We start from the raw sequence: 27,183 nt of genomic DNA, 5'->3' as shown, positions 1-27,183 counted from the left end.
GCTAGACTTAGTGACAGTTTTAATATAAGTTTGAAGGGATGATTTAAACTTTGAATATTGTATATGGATTGTTTCTGGAACATTTCAGGTGAAGTCTACAGAGAACTGGCTATATGTGGATGTTGCTCAGGAGCACTGGCTAGGCTCAATGTAGACTTGAGTCACCAGCATACATCAAAATATGTGTGAAGCTCCGACACTGGCTAGGTCAGAAAATATGCTAGAGAGAAGACTAAATATAAATGAGTTTTAGGGAAACAGCTTTAAAGAGGCTAGCAGAATAGTAGATTGAAAGGCCTAGTCAGTATTGTCAGGGGCCACAAAATGATCAATTAGATAGTGCATTGAATTCGGTAACTGGTGTTATTTATAACTTTGAGAAAATTAAGGACTATGGAGGCAAATATTTTTATATTCTTTGCCAAAGGAAACAAGGGCAAAACCGAATATAGGAAAGACTGAGAAAAGGTGCAAGGAGAAAAATCAGTAGCTTTCAATAATTGCATACTGGATGCCACATGTAGATCTAGGTTAGTTTTATTGGGGATTTTGTTTTTTTGGTACTGGGAATTTATCCAAGGGATGCTTTACCACTAAGCTACACTCAGTACTTTTTAAATTTTTGAGACAGGGTCTTCCTAAGTTGCTTTGGTCCTCCCAAAGTTGCTGAGGCTGGCCTTGAATTTGCAGTCCTCCTGCCCTGAGTCACTGGGATTACAGGTGTGTGCCACCATGCCTGGCCCAACTGTAATTTTAATGCCTTAAAAAGAGAGTTTTCCTCTCTCTTGTTCAGACTATATTAGGGTTGAGATTTGTGAATTGCTGACCTAATATATAACTTTCTCTCCCCTTGCAGTGCTGGGGGTTGAACTTGGAGCCTTAATCATGAGAGGCAAGTGCTCCACTATTGAGCCACAGCTCCAGCCCACTAACTAGTTTTCTCTGCACATGTTACCGTGTTTAGCATAGATCTTTACTAAATAATAGCCTTTTGTTGCTGTAATTCAAATTTGGCACTGAAGACCTTGCTTTATCTATTTTACTTCCTTAGACCCATTGTAGTCTAGTAGACAGCAGTGATTGTCAAAAGAACAGAAAGAAAAAAACAGAACTCTAAAAATGTGCCATAAGTTAGATGTAAAGACCATAAATCATTATTTTAACTTTACTTTTCCTTGTTTTATTGTATGTTGCTTACTCAAAAGACAAATTGTTTTATTCATGATTTTATAAGTTTTAAAATCTTATAAAATCATGAATAAAACTTTTATAAGTTTTTTTTTTTTTTTTTTGCGTGTCAGACTTTAAAGTTTGTACTGTGGTTTTTTGATAATTTTTTTTCAGTAACAGTCTAAGTTGCTTATCTTATTTAACTGAATAACCATAATCAGTTCTCCTTAACCAGAAATTGGATTATGGTTTTAAAGGTCATTTACAGAGGTGCTTTAAAATGCAGAAGCATTTAACTAAATTTTTCTAACTTTTAAAGAAAAGGGGTGTGTGTGTGTGTTTTTCCCAAATCTTCTCTCCCCATCCTAGTGTCTGGCTTATGTCTCTTCTGTAATACTTCTAAAAGTACTTTATTTTTTTTCTAAAAATACTTTTAAAATTAATCCAATCATCAGTATGATCTGTAAGTCTTTTGACTGTAATATTTCTGTTTTCTTACTGAGAAGAAGCTAGAAGTTTGAGTTGAAAATGTAGTTTAGTAAATAAATAACCTATCTGCTACTTTCAAAATTGTTTTAAAGTTTGGTGCTAGAAATTTTGAGAATATTAGAATACATCAATACAGATAGATTCCTGATAGTTTTGCAACAAGGAGTAAAAACATGTAACTAAGAGGCAGTGTTGTTTTGTGGTTAAGAGAGTCAGAAAGCCCTGGATTTAATCCTGTCTTTGGCTGTCTGGTCACAAACTAGGAAGTTAGGGAAGGCATTCTCTGCACATCTGGGAGAGGTGCATTCTAGTTACTGAGGTAATTGAGGAGCTTCATTTCTCATTACTGAGGTCATTGTGGTTGGAAGGGAAGAGCCCCAGGGGGAGGGTAGTAAGAGGCAAATTAGAGAGATGCAGGGAATCCTATCAAGGATGGGGGCCTTCTGGAAGAACTTGACCTTTGCTGAGTCAGCTAGAAAGGTGTTGGAGAGTTTTGTGCAGAGACATAGTAGCAAGATCTGATTATCATTACTGGTTGGACCAACAAATTAAGATGTTAAAAAGTGTTTGGTTTTAAGTGTTTTTTTTTTTTTTTTAGAGAGAGAGGGAGAGAGAAAGAGAATTTTTAATATTTATTTTTTAGTTTTCGGTGGACACAACATCTTTGTTTGTATGTGGTGCTGAGGATCAAACCCGGGCCACACGCATGCCAGGCAAGCGCGCTACTGCTTGAGCCACACCTCCAGCCCGTTTTAAGTGTTTTTTGATTCTGTAGTATACATGACTTTGTTAATGCAGAGGCATTTTACCAAATGTCTAGGGGCTGGTGGTGGCAGTGGGCAGAGAATGAAGTGTTTCTATTTGTCTGTAGTTGTCCTTGATCTTACTAATTGAGAGATCTTTTCCTATGTAGTTATTTTTCCAGCTACCATCTATATGTTGTGACTATCAAAGGTGTTAAAAGTTTAATTTCTCTAATACTAATTCTTGGTCAGTTGACACTAGCTATCTGTGAGAGTCTATCTGGGCTTGAAACAGTGTAATCATTCAGGGTTTTTGGCATTTACAGAGAATAGGACAGGGCCAGGTAAGCTTAATTTTGTATTTATTGATTCTGTTAACCTCTCTGAGCTCTAGATTTAACTTCAATGGTTTATTTTTAAAATTGGATATCTTCCCATTTTCTAGGCATCTCAAATTCTGTATGATCTTTGAGTCTTCCCCAAATTTGGAGAAATTCTGTGCTGGTCGAAGTATACAAACTAAATTTTTCAGAATAAATGGGGGATAATTTTTAAGTTTCTACTGTATACCAGAAACTGCTAAGTGCTTTACATAAATGTTACATTACATTGTGTTCTTTGAGCATGGAATGGGGAAAGGGAAGGAAAGGTTGATCAACTTTACAAGGAAGAGCTCCCAACTTGTTTCCTGTTCTTTTCTTCAAATAGCTTGTAATAATAGGTTAGTTGGTTAAAAGTTATGTTTTAATTAGAATTCAGTGGCTTTAAAAAACATTTATTAACACTCAACATTTTTATTTGTAGGAGCTGACTAAGGCTTTGGAACAGAAACCAGATGATGAACAGTATTATTGTCAAAGAGCTTATTGTCACATTCTCCTTGGGAATTACTGTGGTAACTTCTCTTATGAAGTGTATTATTGTCTCTTCTCTATCAGTTACTCATAAATTTTGTCTAAAACAAACTGAATCCAAAAAAGTTGAGGAAATTTTTGAGGGTTTTTTTTTTTAAATATTTATTTTATAGTTGTAGTTGGACACAATATCTTTATTTCACTCATTTATTTTTTTTAAATGTGGTGCTGATGATCGAACCCAGTACCTCATGCGTGCAAGGCAAACGCGCAGCCACTGAGCTACAACCCCACCCCATCATACAATTTTTAAGTTGGTCTTTCACAACAATCAGTAAAGTAGCCACAGTTTGACAAACATTATATTGAGAAACACCTGTTTAACTGTTAAGTGTGTCTCTTCGGTGGGTAGAGAATTTGTATAAATTTCAATTATAGTCATTGGATATACTAATAAAAATGGTATTATTTCACAGTATTTAAATGAAATGCTCTTTTCCTTTTTCTAATAAAAAAGAATGTATTTATGTATTGTGTAACTTTTTAAAAAAATTCTGATTGAGGGTGGGCATTGTGTTGCATACCTGTAATCCCAGGGGCTTGGGAGGCTGAGACAGCCTGGATTGTGAGTTCCAGGCCAGTCTCAGCAAAAGCGAGGTGCTAAGCAACTCAGTGAGACCTTGTCTCTAAATAAAATATAAAATAGGGCTGGGTATATGGCTCAGTGGTCAAGTGTCCCTGAGTTCAGCCCCAGTATCCCTCCCCCCCCCAAAAAAAAATTCTGATTGAGAATCCATAGAGAAGAATTAATATCTTAAGCTACATTACATAAATACTATTGATGTGAAAATGGCTTTGTGACATAGAGCTTTATTAATGGAAGAGCTTTAAGAAGGAAGCTAAATATTAGACCAAAAGAAATTTATGAAGGTAATACTTACTTGAATTTCATCTCAAATAAACTTTCCCAATTTAAGACCATTTGGGACTGAGATGTAACTCAGTGGTAGAAAGCTTGTAAGCAATGTGTGAGGCCTTGGATTCTATCTCTAGCACTGGGAAAACAACAACAAAACCATCCAACAGATAAAACTGTATGCCTTTCCGGGAACTTAAGAGTATAAGACTGATTCTAGTGTGTAGTATTTGCTAGATCTGTAAATGACTGGCTTTTAAAAAAACTTTTCTTTTTATATACAGATGCTGTTGCTGATGTAAAAAGGTCCCTTGAACTCAATCCAAATAATTCCACTGCTATAATGAGAAAAGGGTATGTAATGAACTATTCTTCTTGTTGGGCTTGGACTGTAGCTAGTAGGTGTTTCATTTTTTGAATGAAGTAATTGTAAACTTTATGTATAGATATATGGTAAAATGCTGTATTTATACATTTTACAGCTGAGAATTGATTCAGTTTTACATATAACAGTTCTAATACGTTAACTAAAGTAGGAGATTTATATTTGATGTGTTTAAATTAGTGACGATTGAAGTAACTGCAATTTATAGATGAAACTGATAGATTTCACATTCCATTTTTGTTTATCATTTGGAATTTATGGTATTTAACTGACTAGAGAACATCCTGTTCCCCAGCCAAGCTGAATGGGCTACAAATGCTAGGAAAAAAAAAAATTTTTTTTAATCTATTTTTTTTAGTTGTAGTTGGACACAATACCTTTATTTTTATTTATTTTTATGTGGTGCTGAGGATAGAACCAGGGCCTCGCACGTGCTAGGCAAGTGCTCTACCACAGAGCCATAACCCCAGCCATTATTTTTATTTTTTAAACCCAGTTTTTTTCTGTTACAAATGGGACTTAATATTTAAGAATTAATTTCTTTGTATATTTTGAAATGAGCAATTTTGTACAATTAAAATCCTTGTGAAGTGAATTTTAAAATTGAATTTTAATGAGAGTTATACTAGATGTTACAGTAATTTAGAAAATCTCTTGGCTCATTAGCATATACTTAAATTCTTTCTCTTTGGTGGTTTGACCCTGGCCTGTATTTCCAGCATCTTGGGAGGCTGAGGCAGGTGGATTACAAGTTCAAGGCCAGTCTCAGCAACTTAGTGAGGCCCTGTCTCAAAATAAAAAGGAGGGGGTGGTCTACGAATGTAGCTTAGTGGTAATGCACACCTGTGTTCAATCTTTGAACACCTCCCCCCAAAAAAAGAAACCTTCTAACAGTAGAGAATACTAAGAAATTTTTATTTAGAAAGGGGACTGTTTTCTATGATCTGATACGTGTGTTAATTTGCTCTTAATATGTCCATGCAGGATATGTGAATACCATGAAAAAAACTATGCTTCTGCTCTAGAAACTTTTACAGAAGGACAGAAATTAGATAGTAAGTATTAGAGTTATACTCAAACTAATCTGTCATTTGTATATCTTAAATACCATAGCTGAATTTTATTAATTTCAATTGTAGAAAGGCAACACCTTTTTTCTTCATTACAGACTTTGAAGGCATTTAAAATGGATTAAATTGGCCTTTCTTTAGCATTTAAATCACAGATAAATCTTACAGTTAAAAGTCAAACTAAATACTGAGTATTCTCTCCATACTGAATTTGGCTTTATTTATTTTTTTTTTTCTAATGGAAAAGTTGTCTTGTTCAAAAGTTTGTTCATTTTTACGTTATTAAGATTGCAAAGATGGGAAATCTGAAAATATGACCTTTATGGAAGTGTAAATTTGAGTAAATTCTGAGAGGGTACAGAAGAAATATGGACCTTTGAGAGTGTTTGAGTTCTTAAACATATCATCTTTTTGAGAGGAATATGTACATTATCACAGCTATGTATTCTGTGAACACAAATTGTGAGAGCTGAAAATTTAAAAGTCTGTAAAAATATTGAAAGATAATGGGTTGTAAGTAATCTTGTATAATAATTACAGACTGCCTAATTCTGATTGTACTTACTATATCTTACAATAGAGTATTATCACAAGTCTCTAAAGCATTTTTTTTTTTTTTTAATCTAGTGATAGTTTTGCTTCCTGGGAGAGACTTGCCAATGTCTGAAGATTTTTTTTTATTATTATGATTGGTAGATGGGGATTATGCTCATATTGTCTAGTTACTAGAAGTCAGGAGGGCTACTAAACATCCTATAATGCACAGGACAGCCCCCCACCATAAAGAATGTCAGTGCTGAGGTTGAGAAACTCTCCTCTAAAGTATTATATTTTTTAAAAAATTTACAACTTTAACGTTTGCTTTTCTGCTATATACCTACTCAGAAAAAAGGATTTTGGATCCAGCTGTGCAAGTGAAAAATACAGAATTAGAAAGGGATCTGGGCACTAATAGTTGTTCTTAAACTTGCTTATTCCAATTTTGGTACATGAATTATGTTTATTCAATAAGCAAGTCAGCATGTCTGTTCTTAGCAAGTTTTTAAAGAGTCTAATTGTCTAATACTTTGATAAAATATTGGAAAACCTAAAGAGACAAGAGTCATCCTCTACATTTCTAAGCTTTGTACCTTTTCCCCTCCCTTTATATGATGGGAAGCTTGGTTTAATTTACTAATTATTTGAATAATAGGTTATTCCATAGGGTTCTTATTTTATTTTATTTATTTTTTGTTATTGTAGATTGTCAGAATGTCTTTATTTTATTTGTTTATTTTTATGTGCTGCTAAGGATGGAACCCAGTGCCTCACATTCTAGACCGGTGCTCGGCCCCTGAGCTACAGTCCCAGCCCTTCATAGGGTTTTGATACACCTTTCCCTAGAATATAGCATGTGTATTTAAAATTTTTATTAAGGCATCTGTAGTTTAATTTCTTTTATAAATTAAATTAGGAAATTTTAAGTTTTACTGCTTGTCATTTTTCAGGTCTTGCCTGAAGTTACCTTGAATTTGTAGAGTACTTTTAATATTTTTGTTTATATTTATATATAAAAAATTAAATTGTCAATGGACCTTTGTTTTGTTTATTAATTTATTTATATGTGGTGTTGAGAATCGAACCCAGTACTTCACACATGCTAGGCAAGCACTCTACCACTGAGCCACATCCCCAGCCTTTTTAGTAGGGACTATGACTAGTTAGATTTCAGTGTTCTGGGTCTCAAGAATAATTTGCTTTTATGTATACTTTCACATTGTTACCTTTATATAGTTTGCTGTGTATATAGTCTCTTGATTGCCATGTAAATTTTGGAGACATAACAGAACTTCACAAAGTATAAGTACGAAAGGCATGACAACAAGTAAAGTCCCTAAGAGAGAGTAGACAGAATAGATGTCTGCATTGAAGAGCAGGCTGGGGCTAGGAGAGGCTTTTCAACCTCATCCCAGTTGCCGGTTACTAGGTCTCCACCCCACCGTGTTTGATGGCATATTGGGAATCTGATTCGGGTCTGATTTTGTTGGGTGAGAGGATGTTTCTTTAAGAGAAGGGAGGTGGGACAAAATGTCGATTATAAATACCTGAGAAATGAATGAGTTCAGCTGTAGTTAAAACTAATCTAGCATACAAAGCAGAATTTTCCAGGTGAATAACTGAATGTATTGGTAAGTTTATAGTAAAAATATTAGGATTGCGGTGCTCTGCTACATATGGTAGGTGTATTTGTCTTTTTTCATTGCTGAATCCCTAGTGCCTAGAACATTGCCTGAGACATAGTAGATATTCCCTACGTATTTGTTAAATGAATATGTTATATTGTACAGATGCATGATGTTATAGTTAGTTTTTTCTTTGTAGGTGCAGGTGCTAATTTCATTGCCTGGATTAAAAGGTGTCAAGAAGCTCTGAATGGTAAGTATGTTATATAGACTTCCCATAGTCTTTCAATTCAAAATAGTAGTAAATATTTCAAATGTTTTGGTTTGAACAAATATTATTTTTAATCTCTATAAGTAGTACATAGTCCCTTAGATATTGATTTCTAATGATATGTTGATGTTTGCTTACTTTCTTTTATTGAAAGGGAGATTTGAATGAATTTCTGTGCAATATATCATGATATTACTAAGAAATGACTGAAGGAGGGCTGGGGTTGTAGCTCAGTGGTCGAGTGCGTGCCTAGCATGTAAAATTGGAATAGCACTCCTTAGAAATAAGGCGTCTAACGTGACTCCAGGATGCAAAATTAAACCAGTTTTTTATTTGAAAGATACAGAGAATTGGCATTCTTTGTATATTTGTGCTACAGAAATTATGTAACTGCCTACAGATGCACTGTTGTCTGAGAATGTTTCCATTTTTATGTTTTATAGGGTCAGAATCTGAGGTGGTAAGTCCATAGTTTTCCTCATTTTTTTACTTCATATTAATTTTCATGTATCAGACATAATTTGAGATAGCAATTGGGATGATCTCAGTTAAAAATTTAAGCACTTTGATTTAAATAGTAGTTCTTGTAGCAATTGAAATAAAATCATTTTTATGAAATAATTATAAAGGTTTATAGTCATGAAAGTTATTTGGCTGTTTTAATGAATTTAGTGTGTAGATTAAATTAATTTAGTATTATGATGATTATTTCCTGCCATTATTATTAAAGAGGCATCACATTTATTTAGTTTTAAACAATTGGATTCACTTGTAGGACTTGTTATGGTTGGCTTAAAACACACAGGGTAAGTAAAATTGGAAATGCTTATATTTATCTTATTCATTGTTAATGTTTGTCATTGTTTTGGACATGAAACTTCAGGTCTTTTCAGTCATTAAAAATTATGGCAGAGTTAAGAGATTTTTATTTTTTAATCAGTTTAAGCTTATATGTAATATATTTAAATCATGGCTAAAGACAAGGTCTAAGTTTCCTGGGTTGGTTTAGGATTCAGGATCCTTTTAATGATTCTTCTTTTTCACTATTCTGAATAGCTGGAATCATAGGCATGCTTCATTATATCTGGCTCCTAATTCTTTTTATGGGCAATTACCTAACATTTTGAGTTACTTTGTACATTCTCAAAGATTTATTTACATCTCAATCTTTCAAAATTACATTGTGACATTAAGAAAGTCACTTGTTCCCTGAAATTTCTTCATGTGTAAAGTGAAGCTGAAAGAACTATTCTACATCACACAGGTTATTGTGAGCTTCAGGCAAAATACGTGTATGCATAGTAACAAGGGCTTTGAATATCTGCAAATGTGAGTGCTATCTATCCCTGTACATCCATGCTTGCCCATATTCCTAGGTGTGATAGGTAGGGAATGAATTGGAAGAGGTCTTTAAAAGTCGACTTTCTATTTTATTGCTAGTAATTTAATTCAGGTTTTATAATTTTAAGATTGAGGCTAGGGCTACAAACAGCAGAATGGCATTTGAATTAAAAACAAAAAGGTGGGGGGGGGGCTGTGATATGGCTCAGCAGTGGAGTGCTCACCTAGCATGTGGGAGGCCCTGGGTTCAATCCTTAGCACCACATAAAAATAAATAAATAGATAAAAGGTATAGTGTCCAACTTCAACTAAAAAAATAATATTAAAAGAAAAAAAACAAAACAGAAGAAGAAGAAAAACATTTAGTCCAGAGTTAAGTTATGTAGACTTAGCACATTTTATTACTGCCATGGTTCAGTCTGGTTTTTTTCCTGGTATCCGGATGAACTGGAATAATCTGTTTTGGTTAGTTTCTCTACTTAATATGATCTAGATGCACATTCTTTCTCAGTCCTTTATACTGAAGAGTAATTCTGAGTTAGATTCAGACCTCTAAAGTAGTTTTTATTTATTTCCTTGATACCAAACCTCCTGTCTTCCCTTTTTTGTTTTGGGTCAGTTTAGAGGCTACCTAAGACCCAGGACAAGTCTTTAGATTTAGTTTTAATAGGTGCAGGCATAGTTTAGGAAAGTAGGTGTTGGACAAGAGTTACTTTGTTTCTTGATGATATGTCTGTTGGAGAAAGGTCACAAAATGGAGTTTGAGGTTATTTGGAAATCTCCATGGAAGTGGTTCCTTTATAGGTTTTCAGAGCAGTCTTTACATTGTTTAAACTGGAATGTTATACTGTTTCTTTAAAATAGTTTTAAAAATGTTGCTAGGAGTTACTTCATCTTAGGACTGGACATTTTGGATAAATAACCTTTTCATTCATACCTTTAGAAAAGTTTTCTGTTATTAAAATGTTTTAAGAAAAATATTTTAAAAAATTTAAATTAATGAAATTATAAAAATGCCAACATGTTGTTTTTTTGTGAAGACTAGTATTATTTAATAATGCATATACTATGTTTTATCTTTGAAGAAAATTTTCATGTAGTTATTCCATATCAAAAAAAAATAGAGCAGTGAGTAATTTAATAGTATGTATATTTTAATATACAATTGCTAAATTAACTTAAAAATCTTTCTCTTTCAACTTGACAAAACTAGTCTGCATCCCAGCGGACTCAGTCAAAAATCAAGTAAGTGTTTCTTTTCATAAAACAATGCATGATAAATATGCTTAAAGGGGGAGGGGAGCCCATATTTTAATAAGTGAGTCCTTATAGTGTGGTTTTAAGTTTCTTAATTTTTCTTTTAAAAATAGTGTTATAGCCTTATGAAAAACTTAATTTTTTAAGACTGTTTACTGGTTAGTATTAATGTTCTACTTAAGTAAATTTAAATCATTTCTCTGTTGCCATAGTATGTCACCTTTCCACCCATAAAGGAGAACATCTTTCAGTTAAATTTGTTTTATGACATAATAAGCTCATATTAGGGTTAACGGATTTGTAATTCACCTCTATCTTATATTTGAAATAAAATTTTTATAGGAACCTTCTACATGAGCTAAAAGTTAATATTGCTGAAGATAGCAATTATAATGAGTAAACACTACTAAGTCTTTGATTATGTTTTTTGTTATTCATGAGCCATGTGTACAACTTGCATTCTTAGGACTGTAACAGAATCACAAGGCATTGATCTGGAGTTTTGCATCCTCACTGAATTTCAGAGACAGACTATGACACTCTGAAAGTTTTTTTCTTTAATCTAGGTGCTTTTTGACATAATTACCTAAAATGAATTAAAAATGTTACAACAAAACAATTTATTCATATTCTTTTTGGGGAAATGAAATGACTCCAAGTACTTTGTAAACAGGGAACTTTGACTTGCCTGGTGACCATAGTGAGGATAAGAACACATAAACATCAAATGACAATTATGGAATTTGGAGCATAAAATAATTCAGCATTTGATTTAATAAGTATATTGTATAGTAAGTAGACATGTGCTTGTTCCTGAGAATAAAATAGTATCAGGGTAAATAGCTCTCCCTTCAGGGAGATTATAGTCTCATTTGAAAGTGAGGATTACTACATTTTTAGAGCATTCAGTATGAAAGGTACACATAATGATAATTCCTGAACACATTGGTCTTCTTCCTGAATACCATAAGATTTGAAGGGGAAGGTATTGTTATATAATGTTGTACCTGGCAAATGGGTAAAGTTTAAATAACTGTAGCTTGAGCTCATTTGCCTCTGTTCCTGTGCTGAGGTCTGTTTACTCCCAGCTTCAGTGAAGAGCTTGTAGTATTGACTCAGGTTGACCAGATCCACCTCAGTACTGCTGCCACTGAGCTTTCTGTGTTTTCATCTGTAAAATAGGAATAGAAGTGTTTAATTTACCTTAGCATTCGGTGGAAATGAGAGTATAAAACTGTTGATAATGTATAATTAGTGGCTGTTTAGAATGATTTTTATCTTTTTTTGTTTTGGTACCAGGGATTGAATTCAGGGGAACTCAACCACTGAATCACATCCCTAGCCCTATTTTGTATTTTATTTAGAGACAGTACCTTACCGTTGCTGAGGCTGGCTTTGAACTCCCTATCCTTCTGTCTCAGCCTCCTGAGCTGTGGGGATTACAGGGGTGCGCCAGGTACCTGGCTTATTTTTATCTTTTTTTTTAAATATATAATTTTTTTAGTTGTAGATGTGCACAGTATCTTTGTTTGTTTATTTTTATGTGGTGCTGAGGATTGAACCCAGTGCCTCACATGTGCTAGGCAAGTTTCTACCACTGAGACACAACCTCAGCCCTAATTTTTATCTTTAATATTAGCTTAAGTGCAACTATATTAGAAAATGATGGATGTATATTTTAAGTCCACTGGAAAGATGTGAGCATCACCTACCTTACTGTTTTCTCTTAATTAGTACAGATAATAGAAGATTAATTACATATAATAGCTTCTGTGAATTAACAGCTGTTTTGCTGTTTTGTTCCTTAGGGTGGAGTTTTTTATCAGACCTTTTTTTTTTGATAAACAATTTTTTATTTTTTTATTTATTTATTTTTAAATCTTTTTTTTTAAAGAGAGAGAGAGAATTTTTTTTTTTAATATTTATTTTTTAGTTCTTGGCGGACACAACATCTTTGTTTGTATGTGGTGCTGAGGATCGAACCCGGGCCGCACGCATACCAGGCGAGCGCGCTACCGCTTGAGCCACATCCCCAGCCCGATAAACAATTTTTTAAAGTTTCTTTCCTTTTTAATAGGTATGATTGGTATCAAACAGAATCTCAAGTAATCATTACACTTATGATCAAGAATGTTCAGAAGAATGATGTAAATGTGGAATTTTCAGAAAAAGAGGTAATCTCTAAGCCATATTTTATATGGCGATTACATACTATTATTTGCCAGCTTAGTATATTGCAGAATAATCTATAGCAGTTTATCAGCTATATGCCATTTCTTCTTGAGATAACATGGAAGATGCTGAATAAAATTGGAAGCATTGTTTTTTAATTTGAGTTAAAAATTTTGAGATAAGAGCTAAATATATTTTTTTCTTTAGATTAAGGGTATAAAGCAGGAGCTGGGATTGTGGCTTAGCAGTAGAGCGCTTGCCTAGCACATGCAATGTACTGGGTTCGATCCTCAGCACCACATAAAAATGAAATAAATGTTATTAAAAAAAACTTACGTTATAAAAAGAGTATAAAGCAGAACTTGGTTAACGATTAATAAGATATGTGATTTGGTTATACTTACATGGTGAACTTTATGAAAAAGATCTAGTTATTAGCTGTGTGGTTTTGGAATTTACTAATTATATTTAATGAGTATGACTTTAGAACTTGGTTTCTAAGCATTAAGTAGAGAACCTTATGATAGATATTAAGAAAGATGGTTAGAATTAAATATTTTGTGCAAGAATAATTTCTTTTTGTTACTATATCATTTGCATTTGTGTGTTGTGTTTTCTTGAGATTTAAATGTGTGATTAAATATGATAAATACTTCAAATGTTGTTTTCTGTTCTTTGAATATTTGAGAATTTACATGAAGAATACCACTGAAAGATTATTTTGAAATTCTTAAATCTGACACACTACACAACATGTTTAATCTGCAACATTGTCAGAGTTCTGTATTCATTTAAAATCTTTGTACCCTTTATTATGTAAATTTACAAAATGTGTTGCTAATTTGTGTTCAATAGTTGTCTGCTTTGGTGAAACTTCCTTCTGGAGAAGATTACAATTTGAAACTGAGATTGCTTCATCCTATAATACCAGAACAGAGTACGTTTAAAGTACTTACAACAAAGGTGAGGCCATTGGAAAGGTTTTTCACCTGTAATGTTTTCAAAATATAAACCTACTGGTGAATTAATCACCTATGTGATAATAAACTTGTAAATCCTATTTAAATTAAAAGAGACAGTTGCCAGACACGGTGACACTCCTGTAATCCAGAGACTCAGGAAGCTGAGGCAGAAGGATCACCAGTTCAGGCTAGCCTCAGCAATTTAGCAAGACCCAGTCTCAAAAAAGGGAGGGAGGAGTCGCTCAGGAAATTAAAAACAATGATTGTTTAGTATCACTGTTTTCTTAACCCCAAAATTTGAATAGTGGAATATAAAACTAATAGCTTGTGTGGTGTTTGTGTACTTATAAAGGTAGCTATAGGATTTTTCAATGAAGATTTTCAAAGTGGATATAATAAAAATAGCTTATATGATTTGATACTGATATTGTCTCTTCTGAAGAACTTGTCAGTTTGATCTGTTTTAATGTATAAATACTTTTCTTACCCTGCCTTATGCAATTAAAAATAGAAACAGTTATAAAGATAAATCTATTTTTTTGTTTTATTTTTAGTTATGCTTAATTTCAGGTTACTTTACTATGAAGCAGTAATGAATAACAATTTGAGTATATAATGTTTTAATTCCTTTGTATTTTGAAAAAGTAGAATTGATATTTATAAGATTTAAGCATCATTCAAAAGATGTAGGTAGTAGTGAATTTAGTAGGAGAAATACTGAATTGAAGATTTAAAAAATCTGTCTCTTAGCTTGCCCTGTGAATTTAGTCTAGTCACAATGACTTTGGATTAAGTATTCAGCATCTATATAATGAGGAGTATGGGCTCTAAAATCCCTTTACCAGTAAAATTACATGAAATTGTATGAAAGTGAGTTAATAAGAATGAATGATATAAACTTTTTCCATTAGTGTATGGTTTTTTATACATGGGTCTTGCAGAAAGTTGCATTATTAACTCAGACTCTTAAGTTTAAGTTATAAGGACATGTGAAGTTTCCTATCATGGAATAGGATCAGTCCACCTGTCCTGAAGAGTGGTAACCAGGCATACAGAAAGGAAATTACACAGGTTTGGAGCAAAAAATATGAAGTAGTATTTTGTCTCTAGTTTAATATGGTTTGCCCTTTTGAAGTTTTATTTTTTATTTTTTTAAAAAATATTTTTAGTTATAGACAGATGCAATATCTTTATTTTGTTTATTCATTTTTATGTGGTGTTGAGGATCGAACCCGGTGCCTCATATGTGCGAGGCAAGTGATCTGCCACTGAGCCACAACCCCAGCCCCTTGAAGTTTTATTTGAAGATTGCCAAAAGTAAAGCTGATTAATTATGTGGCAGGTGTGGAACAAGTGCTCGAGATAATAGAAAGTCAGAAAAGGGATGAAATCTCACCAGGATTTTAGTCTATCCCTTATTCTATTCACATAGTGTAGAATTTGTTCAATAAAATAATTCTGAGTAATCAAGCACAAAACACTAGGTAGATTTGAGAGGAATATAGGTCAGAAAATTATGATTTTGGTATTTTTTATGTATTTCTACCAAGAGATTCTTAATGTATATGCATTTGAAGTATTGTAAATTAATTTGTGTGAATAGGTGATAAGTAACTTAAGGACTTTAATTCAGATAAAGTGTTTGAAATACAGATGAAGTTTGTATTTCAGATGAACAATGAATAATTTTTTTTTGTATAACCAGGTTCCATGATATATTTTTATTTACTAAACTTGGCAGCCCTTTCTCATTCCATGCATTGTACATAACAGGTGCTTGGTACTTTTGGTGGGGGCGGGGAATACTGGGGATTGAACTCGGACACTCAACCACCAAGCTACACTCCCAGCCCTGTTTTGTATTTTATTTAGAGACAGGTTTCACTGAGTTGCTTAGTGCCTCACCATTGCTTGAGGCTGGCTTTGAACTCAGGATCCTCCTGTCTCAGCCTCCTGAGCTGCTGAAATTACAAGTTTGCACCATCGTACCTGGCTGCATATTTAATTCTGACTGCCAACCACGCTTTGCTTAGATTTTTCAAATTCTGGATTGAAGAATTTAGATTCTAAGGTGATACATCCTAAAGAAAGATTGTTTTTCTTGTTCTGATCTCATAATTTCCATGTTTTAAACATGGGGCTCCTAACCTATATATTATATCTTGTAGCAAATAAATTTATACCTTTTCTTAATGATATTTTGAAAGAAATAAGTGATGAGATCTTTTGAGTCCTTTCCATTTCATACAGCAGAGGGAGACAGTGTTTTAAAATATTGAAAATGAAATCATTGTTACTGAGTGATGGTACTTAGGGAAAAGTACAGAAATAAATTATTTTCATGTATTTTGTATATCTTGAACCTTGTGTGAATTAAGGAAATGATGCATTTTGCTTAGGAGAATATGCTTAAAATAAGATTCTGTTAAAAATCTAGTTTTACAGGAACTATTTCTTTTCTTTGAGAGTCCTGTTTTTCCCTATCTTCCACGTTGAATGAATGTTGTGTATCTGTGTGTAGCTAGTTAACTTATTTGTGTGAAAAATAATAATTTGTGATGAAAACAGGAAGAGGTGGGATCCTTAAACTAATGAAATAGTATTTAAGTATTTCCAATGTAGTATCTAGAACATTTTTTCTGGCCAGACAAATTTTTTCAGTATCTTTGCTAGTTATTTCTACCATTACATAGCACTTACAGTTATGAATGCAGTGTACATGTCAGCCTGTTGATCCACTTTCTAAAATTAAGAAACCCTTATTTCTAAAATATGGATGATAATCTTTTTTTGTAGTGTGGTTTTATAAAATGACATGACATGTGAAGCACACAGAGTATATAAGTGCTCAATAAATGTTATTACTACTATTGTTGTTTTTTTTTTTCTCCCTGATTATTTAGATTTTTATTCAGGCTATAAAAGCAGTAAATGTGTATAGAAATTTGGGGAAGTGTGACGCAGCTGAGAGAGTAGTTACTGAAGACTCATCACTAATAGCATTTTAGTATACTACCTTCTAAATATCTCTATTTCCTAGCATGGGGTCTGTCACTACACATTGTATGCTTGGGCCTCTCAAATCCTTGTTCAGGTGCCAATTGTCGCAGCCCTCTCATCTCTCAGCTAAGACCATTAATTAAGGAGATACCAGGTGCTCAGGAGCAATGGGGGATAAAGAAAAGACAGACACACATAGGGAGAAAAGGCTGGGGCCAGGTGGGTAGCCAAGCCCTTGGTGAGGCTTGACAGACTCCAGAACTAGCTCAGCAAGTTTATTTTATAGGTTTCGTCAAAAGGTTATTTGTGGGAAAATTTCAGTAAAGCAGGCAATCTAAAGGCCACAGGACTGGCAAAATGTTAGAGTCATCTTGTTTTGCTCAGAATTCTGTATCAGGCCTTGACTAATATAGAGCTGTACCTCCCTGGCCGGCATTACTATAGCAACTGGGTCATGTTGACCTGTACCTTCATACAGCTAGCTTCCAGTGCAAATGCAACCATGAGAGACAATAATTCAAAATCACCACTCTTCACAATTATATACACTGGAATTTTTCGTTGTTTTATGAGAGAACAAAAGCTGTTTCCTTATGAGCACAGTGCCTGGCACTCAATAAATACTTAAATTAAGCAGTTAGAATTTTGCCTTTCTTACCATTTTTTGTATTTTAAAGAATGGTTATAGTGACTTGAGTGAAGCCAACTATTCCGGGCCTGTAATCCCATCATATCAGGAGACTGAGGCAGCAGGATCACAAATCTGAGATTAGCCTAGACAATTTAGTGAGACCCTGCCTCAAATTTTTTAAAAAGCTGGGGATGATACTAGGGAATTATATTGGCCAATTAAATTATTATATTGTGTGCATATATGAATATGTAACGAATCCCAAAACTACATGCACTTACAATGCACCAATTAAAAAACTCTGGGGGGTGGGGGCCACGAAAGGGCCAGGGATGTAGCTTAGTGGTAGAGTGCAAAGCACAAGTCCTTAAATGGAATCTCTAGTACCATGCAGAGGGCTGGGGGACACAGATTTGAGTTTAAGAATAAACGAGATGTATCAGTCTGGCCTGCAAAGACTGAGCTACTGCTCCAGTGTTGGACAGAGGGTTTTGTGGTACCAATTAAATTTGCAAAGAGTAGGAAAATTTTGGAAAGGCTACATTCTAAAGATAGGGGAACAGTTATTTAATAACTGTAACCTTGAGGCAGGTTAATCTCAAAAGTTTGCCAGTAAACTGCTTTGGTTCTTTAGACTCTGGAGAGAATTCCTTCACTGCTAGTCTGTAGCACTAAGTGCTTCTTAAGAAGCCAGTGTCTTTATGCTATGATTACTTAGGAGTAGTAATGGCTTCTTTTTTTTTTTAAGAGAGAGAGAAGGAGAGAATCTTTTTTTTTTTTTTTTTTTTTTTTTTGTAGATGGACACAACACAATGCCTTTATTTTTATGTGGTGCTGAGAATCGAACCCAGGATGTGCCCATCCATGCTAGGCGAGCACTCTACCGCTGAGCCACAATTCCAGCCCAAATGGCTTCTTTTTTAATGTGAAGTTCCTTTCATTGAGAAAAAAAGAAAATCTCAGAGGAAACCTCAGAGGTGCATAGTAGATCATGATCAAGCAAAGTAGGGATTCTTATTAATAACTTGTGGATACTGCTTTGGGATATTATGGAACCTTGAAAACCTTGCCTGTGCATATAAGAGCAACATTGAAGCAATCAAAGATTTAAGTTAGGAGGCTGGGGTTGTGGCTCAGTGATGGAACACTTGCCTGGCATGTGTGAGGCACTGGGTTCAATTCTCAGTGCCACATATAAATAAATAAAGGTGCACTGATGACCAAAAAATATATATATTAAAAATGATTTAAGTTAGCTTTTAAAGTATTTTTTTACTTAAATGAAAATAGAATGGTTTATTAGTGTTTACAATAATAAGTCTCTGAAATTGGACTATAATATTAGAAGTATCTGCCAGAAATGTCAAGACTTCAAACTTCATTTTTAAGAGCATGTGTAAGCATTGAAAGCGAAGTAGGTATGAAAAAGAATTCACAGAAAGTTAACCCCCTCCTATCCCTATTTTCACCTTTTAAAAAGCTGTTTTACATGGTTTATTCGGTACTGCTATTTTAATGAATGAAATAAGTATAATTTCAGGCTTAGGTTAGTTTGTCTCACTTGAAACAGATTGTTGCTGAGAGCTTTGACTATCTTTATTTAAAGGCCTTCTTGTTCATACTGCACAATTCCTCAGGTTACGGTGGCTTTCAGTAAATGTGACTGCAAGTATGTGCTGCTCTTAAAGTGAAAAAATGAACTTTTATGTAAAAATGCATGTAGCATAAGGATATGAAGTGGAAATGTACTTTAGTACGATGATGTACACACTGCCATCTGGGTTCTTGATTCTGTTTGAAAGTGAAAGAAGCAAGATGCAGGTAGAAGAAACATTATCAGGAATTGCAGATTTAAATGAGTTATCTGATTAAAAAGAAGTCCGAGAACAAAGGGGTGAATAGGCTGCTCTTTGTTATATCTGTCTCCCCCATTTACAGAAGTAATAATCCTTTTCATAAAAGTATTTCAATGTAAAATTTAATTTGATTCTTAATTTAATCTGCATAATATTATTTGATGCAGTTTACTATAATTTTTACACTGAAAATACTGATTTTTGTCAATCTAAAAATGGAGATGGGAACATTATTTGAATAGGAAAAAAAGGGTAGAGGTGAGTGAATATATGAGGAGTAAGGGTAGATGCTGGGGACAAGCCTTGATGAGAGTAAAAGTTGCTATTAGGATACTTGTTTTCTTTTTTTGTAAGTAAACTTAGTTTAACATTTGAAGTCTCTATGTATTCTGCTCTTTTTCCATCTAGTCTTCACTGCTCTTATATAAATTCTGGACTTGGCAGATTGGTTTTTTTCATACTCCCTGATGTACTTTGGCCTTTTGTGTCCCCAGAGCTCCAGTTTTAGGCCATTCTCTTTGCCTCTGGAGACTGGGTTACCCCTTCTATCCTTGCAAACATTATCTACCCCTCAGCACCCTTTAAACTGCATGAAACCTTCACCTTTTGCAGCTGGTGTGATTTCCTGAGCTTTTGACATGTATTTGCCTATTTTGTGACTTTAAGTATCTCATATATTTCCAAATGGTCAAAGATATATCATTAATATTTTTTAAATTCCCTACAACCTTGAAGAGCATACCTATTCATTGTGGGTGTTTAGTACAAGTTGAACATTCCTAATATGAAAATTTAAAGTTTAAAATCAGACACTTTTTGAGTGCTGACGTGAGGTCACAAGTGGAAAATTTACCTTATGTTGCAGGTTACAGTCAAAATGGAGGTGCACTAAAATATTGTATAAAATTAGTTTCAGACTATGTGATTAAGGAATACATAAAACATAAAGGAATCTCATTTTTAAACTTTGGTCCCATCCCCAAGATATCTTACTATGTACATGCAAATACTCTAAAATCCAAATTCTGACGTACTTCTGGTCTCAAGCGTTTCAGCAAAGGGGTTCTCAACCTGTAGTTATTTGTTGAATGAATGGTTGTAAAAATAATGTATTAGAATATGCTGTATTATTTTTACACAGTAGAATAAATTACTCTAAAGCAGATTAGTGCACATGTGAAAACAGCAAATTCCTATAGAAATTGGGTTACTCAATGCTAGCATTATTGTCATTTGGGGCTGGATATTTCTGTTGTAGGAGGTTTCCCTGTATAGTATAGGATGTTTAGTACCATCCCCTGGTCTCTACTTACTTGATGTCTGCACCAACCTTTCCCTTACCCTAGGTGTGACAACCAGCAATGTCCATAGACATTGCTAGATGTCCCCTGGGTGAGAGGATCATCCTTAGTTGAGAACACTGCTTAAGAAGAAAAGTAAGCATTTAAGTCTTGAAACTCAAATTGTAGTGTTTATGTCGTTTTTTTGGAAGGATGAATTTTAATAGTAGAAACAAAATAAATATTTTTTTTAATGTTTATTTTTTAGGTGTAGATGGACACAACACAAAGCCTTTATTTTTATGTGGTGCTGAGGATTGAACCTGGGTCCCGCCCGTGCTAAGGGAATGCTCTACCGCTGAGCCACAATCCCAGCCCCTAAAAATAAATATTTTTTAATTCTTCAAATTTAACCTTTTTCTTTTAATTTTTTGTTTTAACTAGTTATACATGACAATAGAATGCATTTATGTACTTTGATAAACATAGATGGGATATAATTTCTCATTTTTCTGAATGTACATGTTGCAGAATCATGTTGGTCATGTAGTCACATAAACATACAGTAAAAATGTCTTTCATTCTACTAAGGAAACTATCATTTATAAAACGTCAATGACTTAAGAAAATTGCATTTTTACTGTTTTATTTATTTTACATTTGATAATGGATTTTATTTGGTGTTTCCTCTAGATTGAAATTAAAATGAAAAAGCCAGAGGCTGTGAGATGGGAAAAGCTAGAGGGGCAAGGAGATGTCCCTACTTCAAAACAGTTCATAGCAGGTTTGTTTTCTGGCTTTGATAAGCTTTAAAATTTGTATTATGTTGTGTGGTTGAAACTAAATAGTAATGAACATTTTTTCTACTTTCATTATTTATATTTCTAAGATAAGATATATTGAGTATAATAGGGTTGCTGTGTAATGAATACAAAGTAGCCTTGTGACTATTCTAACTTCCTAAACTCTTAAGAATACAAATGAATGGCAGCAAAATCCCAGAGAAATTGGGATTGCTCACCATGTCAGTTTATGACATTATTTGGAGTTTGTTTGGTTTTGTTTGTTGCCCTTTCTTATTGCTGCTTTTTGCATTGTAAGTTAATTAGTTTGCTCTGATATATTTTCTTATCTTCCCCGCCTCTCTTTCTTGTTTATTCCTTTATGTTCCTTCTACCAATATTGTCAACTCTAATTGCCGTAAATTTCAGGGCTTCGTTGAATAATGTTTCTAGCCCATTTCACTATATTAATTTAGAGAAGGATAAAAATAGGTAATAAGTACTAAAGAAAAGCCTAGGAGAAGAGAGGAAAGTAGGGTCGATTGGGTAGCTCTTTACGGGATGTACAGGGTTTCATTGAGGTCAATTCTAACCACGTGCAATAAGTAGATAAGCATTTTTCTAATGAAATAATTAATCTGCAGGATACTCTTAGAACTATAACCTAAGATTGTATTTTACTGTAATAACTTCATTAGTAAATGGAGAGAAATTTCTTTTTGATGTATTAGTTAATGCTTTGATTTGATGACTGAATCAAGTTAATATTGTGTCTCAGCTACTTTCAGATTTTGCCCACTTTCTTCTGTAGCAGAAAACATATTTCCTGTGGCCACTTTTAGGAAATGGGTTGTTCAGTGGATCATTTATGTGTGCATGTATTAATTAAGAAGTAATTTTAGATGCATACAGAATTTGCAAAATAAGAGTTCCCATAGATTCTTAACCCCACTTGCTCCAGTGATAAAATCTTAATTAATTTGAGGTATAATTAGCAAAACCAGGAAATACATACCAACAGGTAATTTTTAGGGAACTTAAAGTATTTTTGTTTGATAATTGTAAGACAATAAAAATGTTACATGCTTCTTTTGTGACTAACAGATTTTTGAACTTATGATTTTATGTAGTGCAAAACTTTTCTAAGAGTAGTATCTCACATAACAGCCATGTATAATAGGCAGCCCAGCATTATTCCTTCTGTTGTACAGGTTCAGAAAGATTAATCAACTTGCTCAAGATTGCTCAGCAGGTTTCATTGTCTAGGACTAAAAGCTAGGTCTTCAGAGTATAGGTCTTGTTCTGTTAGCCCCATGTGAAATACTTTTTGTTGCTATATTTTCAACATGGAAATGATCTCTGCTGGCATGAGTATCTTTGTAGTTATTTGATTGAGTAAAGAAGTTAGGTTTCTTAGCTCTATAGTTCATCAACCATCTCCATGTGTTAAAAATTTTTATGAGATTAAAAATCAAGGTTTTTTTAGTGTTACACTTAGTAAGTTTTTTCTGAATTCAATACCTTAGATATTCAAGATGCTATTCTTCTTGTCCTGTTATATTTTTGTAAGGAATTAATATGCTTGTCAGATTTCTGTGTACTGCAAGGTGGAGACTGTAGATAAGGGCAAGTCACTTAACCTATCTGGGCCAGCTTTCTTATCTGTAAAGTGGAGATTAAACCTCTATTTCCATCTTTCCAGGGAATGAGTATTAGAATTAATTAAATCCATGTTTCCTAGGCTCTTAACTTACCATGGCCTGCATTTTTTTGTTTTATTTGTTTACTATTGAAAATGTACAAAGAAGGGGGGATTTCTAGTAGATGGAAGATAGATAGGGTTTTTAAAACAATATACCTGCCATGAATAAAATCATATAGGGTCTTGGGTTTGGTTTTATTTCAGGGGTTTATTTTTTTTAATAACTTCTAATTATTGAAATAATCAGTTTTATTTTTCATTTATTGTAATAACATTAGATTTGCTTTTATAATATATTAATTTTTGTAGAAGAAAAAAGTGATTGATTAAAAGAAAGTAAATTAAAGCATGGTAATACTACCAGCACACAACAGACATGGGAAAAAATTAAAGCTATTTTATGTAAATGAGTGGTGGTAAATTCCAAACAATACAAAGAGAGGGGAAAAGAATTTCAAGTAGATTTTTCTTTTCAATTGATTAAAGTCTTTTATTGAAGAAAATCTCCTTTTTTAAAATTATTTATTTATTTATTTATTTTACTGGTTGTTCAAAACATTATAAAGCTCTTGACATATCATATTTCATAATTAGATTCAAGTGGGTTATGAACTCCCATTTTTACCCCAATTACAGATTGCAGAATCACATCGGTTACACATCCACATTTTTACATGATGCCATATTAGTGACTGGTGTATTCTACTACCTTTCCTATCCTCTACTATCCCCCCTCCCCTCCCCTCCCATCTTCTCTCTCTACCCCATCTACTACAATTCATTTCTCTCCTTGTTTTTTTCCCCATTCCCTCACAACCACTTATATGTAATTTTGTGTAACAATGAGGGTCTCCTTCCATTTCCATGCAATTTCCCTTTTTTCTCCCTTTCCCTCCCACCTCATGTCTCTGTTTAATGTTAGTCTTTTCCTCCTGCTCTTCCTCCCTGCTCTGTTCTTAGTTGCTCTCTTTATATCAAAGAAGACATTTGGCATTTGTTTTTTAGGGATTGGCTAGCTTCACTAAGCATAATCTGCTCTAGTGCCATCCATTTCCCTGCAAATTCCATGATTTTTCATTTTTTAGTGCAGAGTAATACTCCATGGTGTATAAATGCCACATTTTTTTTTTTATCCATTCATCTATTGAAGGGCATCTGGGTTGGTTGCACAGTCTAGCTAAGGTCTTCAGGGAATAGTCCGAGAAGGGCAATAGCTGGGTCAAATGGTGGTTCCATTCCCAGCTTTCCCAGGAATCTCCATACAACTTTCCAAATTGGCCACACCAATTTGCTGTCCCACCAGCAATGTATAAGAGTACCCTTTTCCCCACATCCTCGCCAGCACTTGTTGTTTGACTTCAAAATGGCTGCCAATCTTACTGGAGTGAGATGGTATCTTAGGATGGTTTTGATTTGTATTTCTCTGACTGCTAGAGATGGTGAGCTTTTTTTCATATACTTGTTGATTGACTGTATGTCCTCCTCTGAGAAGTGTCTGTTCAGGTCTTTGGCCCATTTGTTGATTGGGTTATTTGTTTTCTTATTGTTTAATTTTTTGAGTTCTTTGTATACTCTGGATATTAGGGCTCTATCTGAAGTGTGAGGAGTAAAGATTTGTTCCCAGGATGTAGGCTCCCTATTTACCTCTCTTATTGTTTCTCTTGCTGAGAAAAAACTTTTTAGTTTGAGTAAGTCCCATTTGTTTATTCTTGTTATTAACTCTTGTGCTATGGGTGTCCTATTAAGGAATTTGGAGCCCGACCCAACAATATGTAGATCGGAGCCAACTTTTTCTTCTATCAGGCACAAATCAGTCTCTGATTTGATATCAAACTCTTTGATCCATTTTGAGTTAACTTTTGTGCATGGCAAGAGAAAGGAATTCAGTTTCATTTTGTTGCATATGGACTTCCAGTTTTCCCAGCGCCATTTGTTGAAGATGCTCTCCTTTCTCCATTGCATGCTTTTAGCCCCTTTGTCAAATATAAGATAGTTGTAATTTTGTAGATTGGTCTCTGTGTCCTCTATTCTGTACCATTGGTCCACCTGCCTGTTTTGGTACCAGTACCATGCTGTTTTTGTTACTATTGCTCTGTAGTATAGTTCGAAATCTGGTATTGCTATACCGCCTGACTTACACTTCCTGCTTAGAATTGCTTTTGCTATTCTGGGTCTTTTGTTTTTCCATATGCATTTCATAATTGCTTTATCTATTTCTACAAGAAATGCCATTGGGATTTTGATTGGCATTGCATTGAACCTATAGAGAACTTTGGGTAATATTGCCATTTTGATGATGTTAGTTCTTCCTATCCATGAACAGGGTATATTTTTCCATCTTCTAAGGTCGTCTTCTATTTCTCTCTTTAGGGTTCTGTAGTTTTCATTGTATAAATCTTTCACCTCTTTTGTTATGTTGATTCCCAAGTTTTTTTTTTTTTTTTTTTTTTTTTTGAGGATATTGTGAATGGGGTGGTTGTCCTCATTTGCGTTACAGAAGATTTGTTGCTGATATACAGGAATGCCTTTGATTTATGTGTGTTGATTTTATATCCTGCCACTTTGCTGAATTCATTTATTAACTCTAGTAGTTTCTTTTTAGACCCTTTTGGGACTGTTAGATATAATATCATATCATCTGCAAATAGTGATAATTTAAGTTCTTCTTTTCCTATTTTTATGCCTTTAATTTCTTTCGTCTGTCTAATTGCTCTGGCCAGTGTTTCGAGAACTATATTGAATAGAAGTTGTGATAGAGGGCATCCCTGTCTTGTTCCAGATTTTAGAGGGAATGCCTTCAATTTTTCTCCATTCAGAATAATGCTAGCCTGAGGCTTAGCATATATAGCTTTTACGATCTTGAGGTAAGATCCTGTTATCCCTAGTTTTTCTAGTATTTTGAACATAAAGGGATGTTGTACTTTGTCGAATGCTTTTTCTGCATCTATCGAGATGATCATGTGGTTCTTATATTTAAGTCTATTGATGTGTTGAATAACATTTATTGATTTCCGTATATTGAACCAGCCTTGCATCCCAGGGATGAATCCTACTTGATCATGGTGCACTATTTTTTTGGTATGCTTTTGTTTTCGATTCGCCAGGATTTTATTGAGGATTTTTGCATCTATGTTCATTAGAGATATTGGTCTGTAGTTTTCTTTCTTTGAAGTGTCTTTGTCTGGTTTCGGGATCAGGGTGATGTTGGCCTCATAGAATGAATTTGGAAGATCTCCTTCTTTTTCTATTTCTTGAAATAACTTAAAAAAGTATTGGTATTAATTCTTCTTTGAAGGTTTTGTAAAACTCCGCTGTATATCCATCTGGCCCATGGCTTTTCTTGGTTGGTAGTCTTTTGATGGCTTCTTCTATTTCCTCCTTTGTTATTGGTCTGTTTAAATTGTGTGTATCTTCCTGACTCAATCTGGACAAATCATATGACTTAAGAAATTTATTGATATTTTCACTATCTTTTATTTTATTGGAATATAGGGTTTCAAAATAATTTCTAATTATCTTCTGTATTTTTTTTTAGAGAGAGAGAGAGAGAGAATTTTTTAATATTTATTTTTTAGTTTTCAGTGGACACAACATCTTTATTTTATTTTTATGTGGTGCTGAGGGTCGAACCCAGCGCCTCGTGCATGACAGGCGAGTGCACTACCGCTTGAGCCACATCCCCAGCCCTATCTTCTGTATTTATGTAGTGTCCGTTGTGATATTGCCTTTTTCATTCTGTATGTTGGTAATTTGAGTTCTCTCTCTTCTTCTCTTTGTTCGCATGGCTAAGGGTCTGTTGATCTTATTTATTTTTTCGAAGAACCAATTTTTAGTTTTATCAATTTTTTCAATGTTTTTTGTTGTTGTTGTTGTTTCAATTTCATTGATTTCCGCTCTGATTTTAATTATTTCTTGCCTTCTACTACGTTTGCTGTTGTTTTGCTCTTCCTTTTCTAGGGTTTTGAGATGAAGTGTGAGTTCATTTATTTGTTGGTTTTTTCTTTTATTGAGGAATGAACTCCAGGCAATGAATTTCCCTCTTAAAACTGCTTTCATTGTGTCCCATAGATTCCGATATATTGTGTCTGTATTTTCATTTATCTCTAAGAATTTTTTGATTTCCTCCTTTATGTCTTCTGT

The 27,183-nt window shown here is 33.9% G+C and overlaps 1 protein-coding gene across 1 annotated transcript in view; it reads left to right on the top strand.

Annotated features, from left to right (window-relative positions):
- Sugt1 (SGT1 assembly cochaperone of MIS12 kinetochore complex) overlaps positions 1 to 27,183 on the top strand; it is a 36,988-nt gene that overhangs the window by 2,622 nt on the left and 7,183 nt on the right. The window contains exons 3-11 of the mRNA XM_076872066.1: positions 3,207 to 3,297; positions 4,457 to 4,526; positions 5,542 to 5,612; positions 7,989 to 8,042; positions 8,504 to 8,520; positions 10,615 to 10,646; positions 12,736 to 12,832; positions 13,686 to 13,793; positions 21,253 to 21,343. Coding sequence (XP_076728181.1) covers positions 3,207 to 3,297; positions 4,457 to 4,526; positions 5,542 to 5,612; positions 7,989 to 8,042; positions 8,504 to 8,520; positions 10,615 to 10,646; positions 12,736 to 12,832; positions 13,686 to 13,793; positions 21,253 to 21,343 — 631 coding nt within the window. The remainder of the gene's footprint in view (positions 1 to 3,206; positions 3,298 to 4,456; positions 4,527 to 5,541; positions 5,613 to 7,988; positions 8,043 to 8,503; positions 8,521 to 10,614; positions 10,647 to 12,735; positions 12,833 to 13,685; positions 13,794 to 21,252; positions 21,344 to 27,183) is intronic.

Source organism: Callospermophilus lateralis, chromosome 12 (genome assembly GCF_048772815.1).
Source record: "Callospermophilus lateralis isolate mCalLat2 chromosome 12, mCalLat2.hap1, whole genome shotgun sequence".
Classification (NCBI taxonomy): domain Eukaryota; kingdom Metazoa; phylum Chordata; class Mammalia; order Rodentia; family Sciuridae; genus Callospermophilus; species Callospermophilus lateralis.
This window is presented reverse-complemented; position numbering and strand designations above follow the sequence as displayed.